The sequence below is a fragment of the Sardina pilchardus genome, chromosome 14, assembly GCF_963854185.1.
Source record: "Sardina pilchardus chromosome 14, fSarPil1.1, whole genome shotgun sequence".
NCBI classification, from domain to species: Eukaryota; Metazoa; Chordata; class Actinopteri; order Clupeiformes; family Clupeidae; genus Sardina; species Sardina pilchardus.
The window spans coordinates 33938248-33953170 of NC_085007.1; the positions used below are offsets into that span (position 1 = coordinate 33938248).

The 14923-nt window shown below is 37.4% G+C and overlaps 1 protein-coding gene across 1 annotated transcript in view; it reads left to right on the forward strand.

Moving 5' to 3' along the window:
• aggf1 (angiogenic factor with G patch and FHA domains 1) overlaps positions 1 to 14923 on the forward strand; it is a 137467-nt gene that overhangs the window by 56868 nt on the left and 65676 nt on the right. Inside the window, exon 7 of the mRNA XM_062553671.1 lies at positions 13896 to 14343. Within this exon, the coding sequence (XP_062409655.1) occupies positions 13896 to 14343 (448 nt within the window). The remainder of the gene's footprint in view (positions 1 to 13895; positions 14344 to 14923) is intronic.

Sequence of the window (14923 nt, forward strand, 5' to 3'; positions counted from 1 at the left end):
ACGTTATGGAACAGCTGACAGCTTGGATGAAGGAAACTAAACTGTTTAGGGGGGGGGGGGGGGATTGTTTATGGGCGAAGCTGTCTATGGGGAAAAGAGCAGCAGCAAACAATCTGGACTTTCATTGGAGTAAGGGTAGAAAAAAAAGAAAAAAGATGATAATAACGTTGCTAAGTTAGTTTGCCTGCTAGCTAGCTTAACAGTAGGCCTATCTCCCAATGGGAATTGATGTGATTTATTTACCCGCGCAATAACTAGGCTATTATCGGATTAAATAAATGCCTAAATAGCCTATATCCTTATTCAGTGGAATGGTGAAAAATAATAAATCACGCCTTTCACACGGCCAGATCTTGAAGCTCATTACCGAGTAGGCTTAGGCTAAAAAAAAAAACAAAAAACAGCTGGCAACGGCAAAAACAGCTGTTTAGGTGGGTTTTTATGATTGGAACTCTGTCTGAAATGTTGTGCTGAGCTTACTAAAATGGCGCCCTGTCGAACTCAGAGCGTACTTCATTGTTTGACGTAACTGATCCATCTTGCGCGTAGCGCTCTATGATCTTTGGTTGGTGCCCAGGTGGCTGACCAGCTGGGGTAACATTCTAATTGCTGCCGTGATGTCATAATGAGCAATGTTAAGTCTATGGGGGAAATGGTGATAGTTTTTAACTAATAGTTTAAAAAGTATAAAAGTTACAAAGTTGAAAAATACAAAGCACATATGGCATAAGCAAGACCTACGCAACAAAGTTTGAATGAAGTTTCTACGTTAAACGGTTGAAGCTGAATTGCGAGCGTTAGAAGAAGAAGTTTAATAACTAGAAATGCAATTCCAAGGAATTACCAGTGCATGAAAATGCAGAAATAGATAGATAATGTAGATATGGTTACTAAGGTGTAGCTAGGGTAAACATGGTGGTTGCATAGTTTACAGAGAGTTGATAGTGTGAAGGTAGACTGTTTAAAGATGAAACATTCCAGTTCTAACTTAACTAATGATTTCTATTCATGTTAAAATGTTGATTAGCTAACTTAGCTAATGATTTCTAGCAGTTACGCTAAAAATGTTAATTATGTTAGCAATGCTTACTTTACTAACAATGCTAACCAGGTTGATTAGCTAACTTAACCAATGATTTCTAGCAGCAATGCTAAAAATGCTAACTATGCTAACAATGCTAACCAGGTTGATTAGCTAACTTATTTGATGATTTTTTGCAGTTATGCTAAAAATGCTAACTATGCTAACTATGCTAACCATGCTAACTAGCTAACTTGCTAGTGAGGACTTTTACTTTGAAACATTTGTTGCTAGGGTATCCATGGTGGCCACTATCAGGAAACAAGAAGTTACTGCAGTATAATCATGTTGGTTGCTATGGAAACGGTCATAAACGCTTAATTTTAATGGTTGCTATGTTGGTTGCTAGGTACATGGAGGTTTCATGTAGTTGACTGGAGGCATAGTGGATGATAACTGACAGTTGGAATGGTTGAACAGTTCAATAGTTGAGTAGTTTCAATGGTTAAATTATTTAATAGTGTATTATTGCAGTGAGGACTTTTATTTTGAAACAGTTGTGGACAGAGGAAACAGTTAACAGGATATGTAGTCTTCTGAGAGACTGTATGCTTAAAGCCAGAGAAACTGACAGTTGGTGCCCAGGTGGCCGGCCACCTGGCCTAAGATTCTAATTGCTGCCGTGATGTCATAATGAGCAATGTTAAGTCTATGGGGGAAATTGTAATAGTTTTTAACTAATAGTTTAAAAAGTATAAAAGTTACAAAGTTGAAAAATACAAAGCAGGCATGGCATAAGCAAGACCTACGCAACAACGTTTGAATGAAGTTTCTACGTTAAACAGTTGAAGCTGAATTGGCTGCGTTAGAAGAAGAAGTTTAACTAGAAATGCAATTCCAAGGAATTACCAGTGCATGAAAATGCAAAAATAGATAGATAATGTAGATATGGTTACTAAGGTGTAGCTAGGGTAAACATGGTGGTTGCATAGTTTACAGAGAGTTGATAGTTTGAAGGTAGACAGTTTAAAGATGAAACATTCCAGTTCTAACTTAACTAATGATTTCTATTCATGTTAAAATGTTGATTAGCTAACTTAGCTAATGATTTCTAGCAGTTACGCTAAAAATGCTTATTATGCTAGCAATGCTAACTTTACTAACAATGCTAACCAGGTTGATTAGCTAATTTAACCGATGATTTCTAGCAGTTATGCTAAAAATGCTAACTATGCTAACAATGCTAACTATGCTAACTAGTTAACTTGCTAGTGAGGACTTTTATTTTGAAACATTTGTTGCTAGGGTATCCATGGTGGCCACTATCAGGAAACAAGAAGTTACTGCAGTATAATCATGTTGGTTGCTATGGAAACGGTCATAAACACTTAATTTTAATGGTTGCTATGCTGGTTGCTAGGTACATGGAGGTTTCATGTAGTTGACTGGAGGCATAGTGGATGATAACTGACAGTTGGAATGGTTGAGCAGTTCAATAGTTGAGTAGTTTCAATGGTTAAATGATTTAATAGTGTATTATTGCAGTGAGGACCTTTATTTTGAAACAGTTGTGGACAGAGGAAGTAGTGAAACAGGATCTGTAGTCTTAATGAGATTGTATGCTTAAAGCCTGAGACAGAAGGTGCCTCTCATAGCGTTTACGCGTCCTCTCTCGCTCCTCACTGATCTACATAAAGAATGATGGAGCGGCAACAATGGGATAGTCTAGCCCTTCTTCTATCTTTCTTTATGTAGATCATTGAGGATCGAGGAGCGAGGGAGGACATATAAACGCTGCTTGAGAGGGACCCACAGTAAATACTTTAAAAGTTGTATGTAGATAGTCTAATTAATGTTGATAGACAGAATGTTTAATGGATGTTGATAGGCAGATTGTTTAATAGATATTGATTGACAGTTTAATGGGTGGATGAGTGAATGGTCTGAAGAAGATGAATGGATAGAAGGTTGGATGGAATGTGCCTTATATTCTTGTTAAGAGAGACACTGATACAGCTCTCTGAGAGTAGTTGACACAGGTGTAATCAATTTAACTGGCTAGTCTTAAGAGAGCCAGAGTACTCTTAAAGCCTGAGACAGAGTAAATAATTAAAAAGTTGAATGTAGATAGTCTAATTAATGTTGATAGACAGAGAGTTTAATGGATGTTGATAGACAGATTGTTTAATAGATGTTGATAGACAGTTTAATGGGTGGATGAGTGAATGGTCTGAAGAAGATGAATGGATAGAATGTTGGATGGAATGTGCCTTATATTCTTGTAGAATGGAGAGACACAGCTCTCTACTGAGAGTAGTGGATACAGATACAGGTGTAATCAATTTAACTGGCTAGTCTCAAGAGAGCCAGCCTGAGACAGAGTAGATTGTTTAAAAGTTCAATGTAGAGCGTCTAATTGATGTTGTTGATAGGCAGACTGTTTAGAATGGGTGGATGAGTGAATGGTTTGAAGAAGATGAATGGATATAAAGTTGGATGGAATTAGGAGGACTTATTTTGATACTGTTGTGCGCAGAGGATACAGGGGAACAGAATATGTAGTCTTCAGAGAGGAGCCTGAGAGAAACTGACAGTTGGTGCCCAGGTGGCCGGCCACCTGGCATAAGATTCTAATTGCTGCCGTGATGTCATAATGAGCAATGTTAAGTCTATGGGGGAAATGGTAATAGTTTTTAACTAATAGTTTAAAAAGTATAAAAGTTACAAAGTTGAAAAATACAAAGCACACATCGCGTAAGTAAGACCTACGCGACATAGTTTGAATGGAGTTTCTACGTTAAGCGGTTGAAGCTGAATTGCGTGCGTTAGAAGAAGAACTAGAAATGCAATTCCAAGGAATTACCAGTGCATGAAAATGCAAAAATAGATAGATAATGTAGATATGGTTACTAAGGTGTAGCTAGGGTAAACATGGTGGTTGCATAGTTTACAGAGAGTTGATAGTGTGAAGGTAGACAGTTTAAAGATGAAACATTCCAGTTCTAACTTAACTAATGATTTCTATTCATGTTAAAATGTTGATTAGCTAACTTAGCTGATGATTTCTAACAGTTACGCTAAAAATAACTAATTATGCTAGCAATGCTTACTTTACTAACAATGCTAACCAGGTTGATTAGCTAACTTAACCGATGATTTCTAGCAGTAATGTTAAAAATGCTAACTATGCTAACAATGCTAAATTTGCTAACAATGCTAACCAGGTTGATTAGCTAACTTAGTTGATGATTTTTTGCAGTTATGCTAAAAATGCTAACTATGCTAACAATGCTAACTATGCTAACCATGCTAACTAGCTAACTTGCTAGTGAGGACTTTTATTTTGAAACATTTGTTGCTAGGGTATCCATGGTGGCCACTATCAGGAAACAAGAAGTTACTGCAGTATAATCATGTTGGTTGCTATGGAAACGGTCATAAACACTTAATTTGAATGGTTGCTATGTTGGTTGCTAGGTACATGGAGGTTTCATGTAGTTGACTGGAGGCATAGTGGATGATAACTGACAGTTGGAATGGTTGAACAGTTCAATAGTTGAGTAGTTTCAATGGTTAAATGATTTAATAGTGTATTATTGCAGTGAGGACTTTTATTTTGAAACAGTTGTGGACAGAGGAAACAGTTAACAGGATATGTAGTCTTCTAAGAGACTGTATGCTTAAAGCCAGAGAAACTGACAGTTGGTGCCCAGGTGGCCGGCCACCTGGTGTAAGATTCTAATTGCTGCCGTGATGTCATAATGAGCAATGTTAAGTCTATGGGGGAAATTGTAATAGTTTTTAACTAATAGTTTAAAAAGTATAAAAGTTACAAAGTTGAAAAATACAAAGCACACATCGGGTAAGTAAGACCTACGCGACATAGTTTGAATGAAGTTTCTACGTTAAACGGTTCAAGCTGAATTGCGTGCGTTAGAAGAAGAATAATAAAAAGTTGAAGTTGAAGCCTAGGAAGAACAGTACAGTGCATTTTCATGCACTGTAATAATAAGAAGTTGAAGCCTAGGAAGAACAGTACAGTGCATTTTCATGCACTGTAATAAGAAAAAGCCTAGGAAGAACAGTACAGTGCATTTTCATGCACTGTAATAATAAGAAGCCTAGGAAGAACAGTACAGTGCATTTTCATGCACTGTAATAATAAGAAGCCTAGGAAGAACAGTACAGTGCATTTTCATGCACTGTAATAATAAAAAGCCTAGGAAGAACAGTACAGTGCATTTTCATGCACTGTAATAATAAAAAGTTGAAGTTGAAGCCTAGGAAGAACAGTACAGTGCATTTTCATGCACTGTAATAACTAGAAATGCAATTCCAAGGAATTACCAGTGCATGAAAATGCAAAAATAGATAGATAATGTAGATATGGTTACTAAGGTGTAGCTAGGGTAAACATGGTGGTTGCATAGTTTACAGAGTGTTGATAGTGTGAAGGTAGACAGTTTAAAGATGAAACCTTCCAGTTCTAACTTAAAGTGCGTGCGTTAACTTAAAACTTTTATTATTATTTATTGGATAATGGTTAGATAGCTCAGTGAAGATATAATTACCATTAAAAGTATTACTATAATTGCAATACAGTAACATTTATAGCCATTTCTGTCAAAATCACATTTTAAAATCACAGCTGAGTTATGACGTCAGAAGAGTGAGTCCCGGTGAGTCCTGCCACGAAAGTTCTATTTAAGTATTATACAATATGGAGAGTTTTGAGTCTGAGGAGATCCAAAATCTCTCTCAAACCTCTATAATGGCACCCAGCCATACAATTTTGAGCATCCCAGACATGAGAGGGATGAGGGACTAAACACAAATATTAAATAATTCCCATTAAGGAATATAAATATCTGGTGTGAAGAAAACCATGTGCTGGTGGAGTCAGTCGTCTTGGTAAGTAGCCTATAACTTGGCCAAAGAACGATAGCAGCTACTTTTTTCAAATTCTCACTCTCATCAATTTTTAATAAAGCCAACTCAGTTCAGACACTTTAAATAGCAAACATGAAGATTAATTTGGAGGCATAACTTGCAAAATAGGCCTATCCAATGTAGAAAAATGCACCTTCACTAAAACACCTTGAAAGTAGCCTACAGCTAATTTAGCCAATCGTCCTCCCTCTTAACATTCACCTGACCTTCCTTATGCTTCATTTAAATCTGTCTGAAATACATCATATGACCTCTAGTGTTCAACGTAAATTTCCACTACGCTTTGTGTGCATTTATGACAACTCCCAACTCCGACAGGCGCTCGGTGTCCAGGGACGCACCTCCAGTGTATGCTGCTTGTAGGATGTGCTACCGTTGTGTTTAGCATTTCTGAATGACACGTTTGTGCTGTTTCTGCAAGCTAAAATGCTGCTACCAGCCACCCACTATCCAATGTTTAATCGAGGAATCCCAGGTGGTGCATACAGGCCGGACTAGCCTATTTCAAAACGGAGAGGTGAAATGAAATAAACAACATGAATATGTCCGGTTTTTGTTTTGTTTTTGGCTCAGCGATTTTGGTTGACTACGGTATGCGAAATATTGTGCGCTGAGATAGCACATAACAGTCGTTGTACATGACAGTGAATTGTCCGTTGTCTTTTCCACTGCACTTGCATGGTAGCGCAACTCAACGGGTAGCCCAATTCGACACAACACGGTTATTATCAATTCATTGAAAAGCGCATAATTGTCAGACTGGTGCGAGACGTTGTAATGAGCAAATCATGGTGCTACCACGAGTGATGACCGATTGTTGGAGAGGGAGAGAAAGGAGTTATCATAGCCTACCTTATCATTATGATTGATAATGTTTATGTAGGCATTGCCAGCCCATGGTCTCAGCTGTCGAGAACTTGTGCAGAGAAGCGTGGGTTCTGGGCCCTATTGACCATTACCCGATCTGCCAGACAACACCTGACTTTGAGGCATGGTATGAACCCCCTTTGTTCTCAAGATTGCCTACCAAACTTCAGGCAGAAATGATCCAACAGACTAGTAGTCATCAGTATGCTTACACATTCACATTATTTTTTTGGCATTCATTTCATTATCATCAGAGCAGTACTCTAGTGAACAAATCAAATTAATTCTGCAACAGCATATAATGAAAAATAATCCAGCTGTCCATATCTAGTTTAACTGTTACATCCCTATCCGTGGCAATACCACTACACAGCATACAGACAGGTACGTTGGGCCTATGGCATTCTGGGGAGGCACATCCGGAGGCCCTCATTCTTGCTTCAGCCATCAGAAGACATTTTCAAGCAGTTTCAAGAAGGTGGAATGTACAAATGTTTTAATTGGCCAAGATCAATAATAGCAATAATAATAATAATAAATAATTCTGATCACAAGCTGTTATATTGTGTGAAAGTAGCAAGGGGGCTATTTACTGACTACTAGTCCTAACTTAAACAGAAAATAAGCTATACTGGCTGGCAGTCAGGAAACAAAATGTGTACAGAAGTTCAAACATAATACACAGAAAACAAATTCTATTTAAAGAAAAATTGTTTATTGACTGAAGATTGTAATATGAAGAGCAAAATTAAGAGCATTTATTTTACAATACATGTGGGGTTGAAGCTCCTCAAGGATGGGAGCTTACCTATGAAGGAAGGTTGATGCAAATGCACTCACATGATATACCCAAACTTGACTAGGTCATGGATCATTACTATAAATGTAAAGGTCAATTTAAAGAATAAATAAAAATGGTATGCATACTAGATGCATCCTAGAGCTGGTGGAAATGGGGAGATTATCAGAAGGCTGAATTAACTAAGACAGTAACTGTAAATACAAATGTTTATGAAATCATACTTTATACAATATATTACAGTTGTGTTACACATAACGCCACATTCACACCAGATACGTGATGTACGTTCCGGCACAGCTGATATGTGTAGGCCTACATGTGTCCATCTGTCCATCTAAACCTAGCAGATGATGGGGTGTAAATGACGTTTATGTCTGTAAAACAGATTATTGACCACTAAGGGGAAATTCAAGAAAGAAGGATAGGTGAGATTACTCTGCACATTCAGGACATCCTTGTCTTTCTCTTTATTCAGAGGCTTCCCATCTTCCATATTCATGCCATCATCATAGTCCATGGGGTCATATGGTTGCCAATGTCCTGCAGTTGGCTGCTTCCACCAGTTGTGCCATCTAAAATAACAGAAGCAAAAAAACAAGCATGGTAGTGAATAGGTTGTTTAGTTTTATTATATGTCACTTACACATAATCTTAAACACCATCACACTTTTCACTAAAATTGTTATCAGTGGCTGCTTTATTAGCATTCTGGATTGAATGCAGTAACAGGTTTGCTGATCTGATTTTTTTTTTTCCCTAAAGGGGGAAAAAAGAAGCCCTTTTCTTTCTACCATGTTTGTAGGCTTGCCTACATCTCTGCTTCTGCACTAGTTGGTCGCAGCATACAGCGTTGCTCTTTCTCCTCTGACATTTTCATTATCGCAGCGTTTCTCTTTCTCCTCCGACATATTTTCATTATTTTAGCTACTCAGCTGCGCTGCTGATTGAAACCAGCTGGATAGCTAATACGTTAATCATGCTGGTAGGAGAGTTTAGATTCCCCACGTGTTTTCTAAGTTTGCAACCTATATGTAAACAATGTTGGGAAATACGTTTTATAATCCATTGGGACTGAATGAGCAAACAATCAGCATAATGATCCTAACTATGCAAACGTGCACTAGACGTAGCTTGCTTCTGTTGCTATTAGTATTAGCGAGCTGTACGTGCCCATTTCAACAGCCAGGCGTGTTATGACATTAGATGAGGGATCTTACCATAACTTAAGTGATTAGTTTGCTCACCTCGATTAACAGTGAGAGAGTTGCAATTTCGTTGTTGTGGTCTCTGATGCCACCGATGCTACCAAGTGAACCGACATGCACGAGCAAAACACACACCCACAAAACTGCTAGCTAGGTTAGCTCACAAGCAAGATGCTACAGCAGCCTACAAACAATTAGCCTGCTATTGAAATTGTGCTACATATTTCGACGGAATAACAGGTTTATTTGACAATAAAATACCGATTAGCTGCTCGACAAAAAGGATGCACGGGAGTTCATTTTATGGAGACAACGCAACGCAAGCAACATCTTTCTGTATAGCCTAAATGACAAGCAACATCGTTCAAAATAGACAAAATATTTTAAGTGTCGGTCGATCTTGTTCTTGGCTGACATAATATAGTAATCCCACAAGAATGACTGGAAATCATGCATGTGGCCTACATAAGTGTCTCTGATTTAGCCTACTAAAGATTACAGTGTGCCAAAATATCATGAATTTGAACACCACCAGTCTGAACCACGAGGCATAGCACACACGGTGCTACCGGCAAAAATAACTTAGCTTGAAATAACTTAAAAATAACACGTTTTAAAAATCACTATGAAGTAATAACATGGATAACAACTAATAACCTCATAAAATACTTACCCAATCTCTGTTGATCCCGCATTTTCTCCTCCAGACGACGTGAAGGTGATGTGATGCGCTATTGTGCTTTCTTGCTGGTTTTCCTTCAGCTGAAGAAGACCTCAACTCTCGATTCACACAAATCCCTTAACCAATCATACCACTGGAAAGCTAATGATTTGACTTTTATGAGGAAGTTTTCAATGATAAAATTAGTTGGGTCATGGCGGAGTTATTTGACTGACAGGTAGGCCTAACACCTAAACCTGAGCAACCCGCCATTTCTCTCAGGGACCTGCAGGAGTCACTCTTATGACGTCAATCCGTTCGTTTGGGGGGTAGGGGGAGTTTGAAGTAGGTACTGAAAATAACCAACTTTATCATCTTATATTGTGCCTTTATGTGTCGAAAAACATACAAAACAATACATCGACTTGTCAAACACGTATTTCCCCTATATATTTTGTGTCAATCATAATTATAAATTTAACTTGGCGCACGGGCTTTAACTAATGATTTCTAGCAGTTACGTTAAAAATGCTAATTATGCTAGCAATGCTAACTTTACTAACAATGCTAACCAGGTTGATTAGCTAACTTAACCGATGATTTCTAGCAGTATTGCTCAAAATGCTAACTATGCTAACAATGCTAGATTTGCTAACAATGCTAACCAGGTTGATGCGCTAACTTAGGTGATGATTTTTTGCAGTTATGCTAAAAATGCTAACTATGCTAACAATGTTAACTATGCTAAAAATGCTAACCAGGTTGATTAGCTAACTTAGCTAATCATTTCTAGCAGTTATGTTAAAAATGCTAACTATGCTAACAATGCTAACCATGCTAACTAGCTAACTTGCTAGTGAGGACATTTATTTTGAAACATTTGTTGCTAGGGTATCCATGGTGGCCACTATCAGGAAACAAGAAGTTACTGCAGTATAATGATGTTGGTTGCTATGGAAACGGTCATAAATGCTTAATTTTAATGGTTGCTATGTTGGTTGCTAGGTACATGGAGGTTTCATGTAGTTGACCGGAGGCATGGCTGATGATAACTGACAGTGGGAATGGTTGAACAGTTAAATAGATTAGTAGTTTCAATGGTTAAATGATTTAATAGTGTATTATTGCAGTGAGGACTTTTATTTTGAAACAGTTGTGGACAGAGGAAACAGTTTAACAGGTATATGTAGTCTTCATAGAGAAGGTATGCTTAAAGCCTGAGAGAGAGAGAGAGCTGCTGCAGCTGGCCTGGCCACCTGGCAGAAGATTCTAATTGCCCTATTATGATGTCATAATCACAATGTTAAGTCTATGGGGAAATTGTCATTTTAATTAATTAATAGTTAAAAAAGTATAAAAGTTACAAAGTTGAAAAATACAAAGCCCGGATGGCCTAAGTAAGACCTACGCAGCGCAGTTTGAATGAAGTTTCTACGTTAAACGGTTGAAGCTCCATTAAGTGCGTTAGAAGAAGAAGAATAACTAGAAATGCAATTCCAAGGAATTACCAGTGCATGAAAATGCAGAAATAGATAGATAATGTAGATATGGTTACTAAGGTGTAGCTAGGGTAAACATGGTGGTTGCATAGTTTACAGAGAGTTGATAGTGTGAAGGTAGACTGTTTAAAGATGAAACATTCCAGTTCTAACTGAGCTAATTCATGTTAATTCTATTCATGTTAAATGTTGATTAGCTAACTTAGCTAATGATTTCTAGCAGTTACGCTAAAAATGCTAATTATGCTAGCAATGCTAACTTTACTAACAATGCTAACCAGGTTGATTAGCTAACTTAACCAATGATTTCTAGCAGCAATGCTAAAAATGCTAACTATGCTAACAATGCTAAGTTTGCTAACAATGCTAACCAGGTTGATTAGCTAACTTAGTTGATGATTTTTTGCAGTTATGCTAAAAATGCTAACTATGCTAACAATGCTAACCATGCTAACTAGCGAACTTGCTAGTGAGGACTTTTATTTTGAAACATTTGTTGCTAGGGTATCCATGGTGGCCACTATCAGGAAACAAGAAGTTACTGCAGTATAATCATGTTGGTTGCTATGGAAACTGTCATAAAGGCTTAATTTTAATGGTTGCTATGTTGGTTGCTAGGTACATGGAGGTTTCATGTAGTTGACTGGAGGCATAGTGGATGATAACTGACAGTTGGAATGGTTGAACAGTTCAATAGTTGAGTAGTTTAAATGGTTAAATGATTTAATAGTGTATTATTGCAGTGAGGACTTTTATTTTGAAACATTTGTTGCTAGGGTATCCATGGTGGCCACTATCAGGAAACAAGAAGTTACTGCAGTATAATCATGTTGGTTGCTATGGAAACGGTCATAAACACTTAATTTTAATCGTTGCTATGTTGGTTGCTAGGTACATGGAGGTTTCATGTAGTTGACTGGAGGCATAGTGGATGATAACTGACAGTTGGAATGGTTGAACAGTTCAATAGTTGAGTAGTTTAAATGGTTAAATGATTTAATAGTGTATTATTGCAGTGAGGACTTTTATTTTGAAACAGTTGTGGACAGAGGAAACAGACAGGATATGTAGTCTTCTGAGAGACTGTATGCTAAAGCCAGAGAAACTGACAGTTGGTGCCCAGGTGGCCGGCCACCTGGCCTAAGATTCTAATTGCTGCCGTGATGTCATAATGAGCAATGTTAAGTCTATGGGGGAAATTGTAATAGTTTTTAACTAATAGTTTAAAAAGTATAAAAGTTACAAAGTTGATATATACAAAGCCCACATCGCGTAAGTAAGATCTACGTAACACAGTTTGAATGAAGTTTCTACGTTAAACGGTTCAAGCTGAATTGCGTGCGTTAGAAGAAGAACTAGAAATGCAATTCCAAGGAATTACCAGTGCATGAAAATGCAAAAATAGATAGATAATGTAGATATGGTTACTAAGGTGTAGCTAGGGTAAACATGGTGGTTGCATAGTTTACAGAGAGTTGATAGTGTGAAGGTAGACAGTTTAAAGCTGAAACATTCCAGTTCTAACTTAACTAATGATTTCTATTCATGTTAAAATGTTGATTAGCTAACTTAGCTAATGATTTCTAGCAGTTACGTAAAAAATGCTAATTATGCTAGCAATGCTAACTTTACTAACAATGCTAACCAGGTTGATTAGCTAACTTAACCGATGATTTCTAGTAGTAATGCTAAAAATGCTAACTATGCTAACAATGCTACATTTGCTAACAATGCTAACCAGGTTGATTAGCTAACTTAGTTGATGATTTTTTTGTAGTTATGCTAGGCTGTCCCCACTTTGTTTCCAGTTTTCAGAGCCTGGGCCGCCTACAGGAGCCGCCTACAGAGACCTTTTTTTTTTTACCTTGTACTCATGGAATTGGCTCTCATACAGTGCCTATAGAAAGTCATCATACCCCTTTGAAATAGTTACTTTTTTTGTCGCACAGCCTGAAATCAAAACCCATTTAAAAATATATATTTTTCCAGTTTTATTTACAAATTTAGCTGTACAACATCAAAATAATATAAAAACGACAACAGTTCTGAAAATTAATTAAAAAAAAAAAAATAGAATAACAGGGTTGGAAAGGGTCCCTCTGCTAGGCAGCTGAAGATGGGCAGGTCATTTGCCTTCCAACACAACAATGATCCTAAACATACTGCCAAAAGAACAAAGCAGTGGCTTAAGGATAGGATGGTGAATATCCTTGAGTGGCCAAGTCAGAGCCCTGATTTAAATCCTATAGACAATCTGTGGATTGACTTGAAGAGAGTAGTCCATCACTGTTGCCCACAGCATTTGACTGAATTTTAAAAATCTCGGTGTGCAAAGCTAATAGGGACATATCCAAACAGATTGATGGCTGTAATTAGACCAAAAGGAAGCTCTACACAAAGTATTAAGTCAGATGTATGATGACTTTTCCAACCCTGTTATTCTACTTGACATTTTTTATTAATTTTCAGAACTGTTGTCTATTTTTTCCATTATTTTGATGTTGTACAGCTAAATTTGTAAATAAAACTGAAAAAACATATATTTTTAAATGGGTTTTGATTTCAGGCTGTAAGACCAAAAAAGTAACTATTTCAAAGGGGTATGATGACTTTCTATAGGCACTGTAGGTTGTGAGGAGATGATTGCTGAATGTGACTAAATGTATTGGCTTAAAATCGCATACCATAGCTGTCTAACAAGTAAATGAGGAAAGTACATTACAGTTGATGCTTGGTTGTTGCAACATTTTACAGAGCAGTGAAACTGAAAGTCTGAAGAAAGAGAAATTGTCTACCACTCACCTGCATACTCAGATATGCTATAGATAAATATGATACATGAGTGAATAGTGTTCTACTGCTTTTTAACTGTGATGTTGTCTACTTTCAGGACAGGGTAGGAGAAGGACTGATGAGTGTCAATCATGAGTTTGACACATTGGATGTAGTGTGCCAGAAGAGGAAGGAACGTGTGACAAGGAAATGCAGACAATCATGCACCACAGAACATGTTAAAAAAAAGAAGACATCCAAAAAAAGCTGCCATAGCCAAAGCCCCCAACCCTCTGTAAAGAAGAAGAAGGCCAAAAAAAAGAGAATAGAGGGTGACACGCATTCGGAAGGTATAAGAAGGAAGCATAAGAAGACTCGGAAGGAGAAAAAGATTCACAGGAAGCAGTGCGTCTTATTACAGCGCCATGAAGATAAACAGAGCAATTCAAGAGATCCCAGCACAGACCGTGAACTTGAGGAGGGAGAAATAATGGCATCAGGGGGAGATGAGTCAAATTCCTCTACCTCCATCTCTGAGACCCCTAGTAGTCCCAACACTGAGGAAGGTAAGTATTACCCCACAACTGTGTTAGTTTTTAATTTGTTTTAATGAAAATGTTCATTCTTATATGAAATACTAATTATTGGTATCATAATTATTGTGGAGGACCTCTAGAATATAACCATATGTGCCACTTTTGTTTTTAGTTAGATGAAAAACTTAAAAATCTCAAGGTATAGCTGACTGCCTCAAAGTGCCTGAAAAGGCCCCGGACCTCCAAGTGTTAACACGAAGGGATTTACTAGACCAATTTAGATTTGGAACTATTTTCAGGCATAGCACCGACAAAGCTCCACTGCCAGGCGCAAAGACACCACGCAGCTTCTGAAAACCCTCAACTTCCGTCAATACAGTTATAACTAGGGCTGGGACTCGATTAAAAAAATTAATCTAATTAATTAGAGGCTTTGTAATTAATTAATCGAAATTAATCGCATTTTAATTGTATATAAATACATGACCTGAGAACAGTGAGAAGTATTTTTTTTTCACATGGATTTTTAGTATAGCCTACTATTGAATAATGACTGAATACATAGGCCTAAGCTTAAGCAACAAAAATATTGTTTATTAATAAGTCCAAC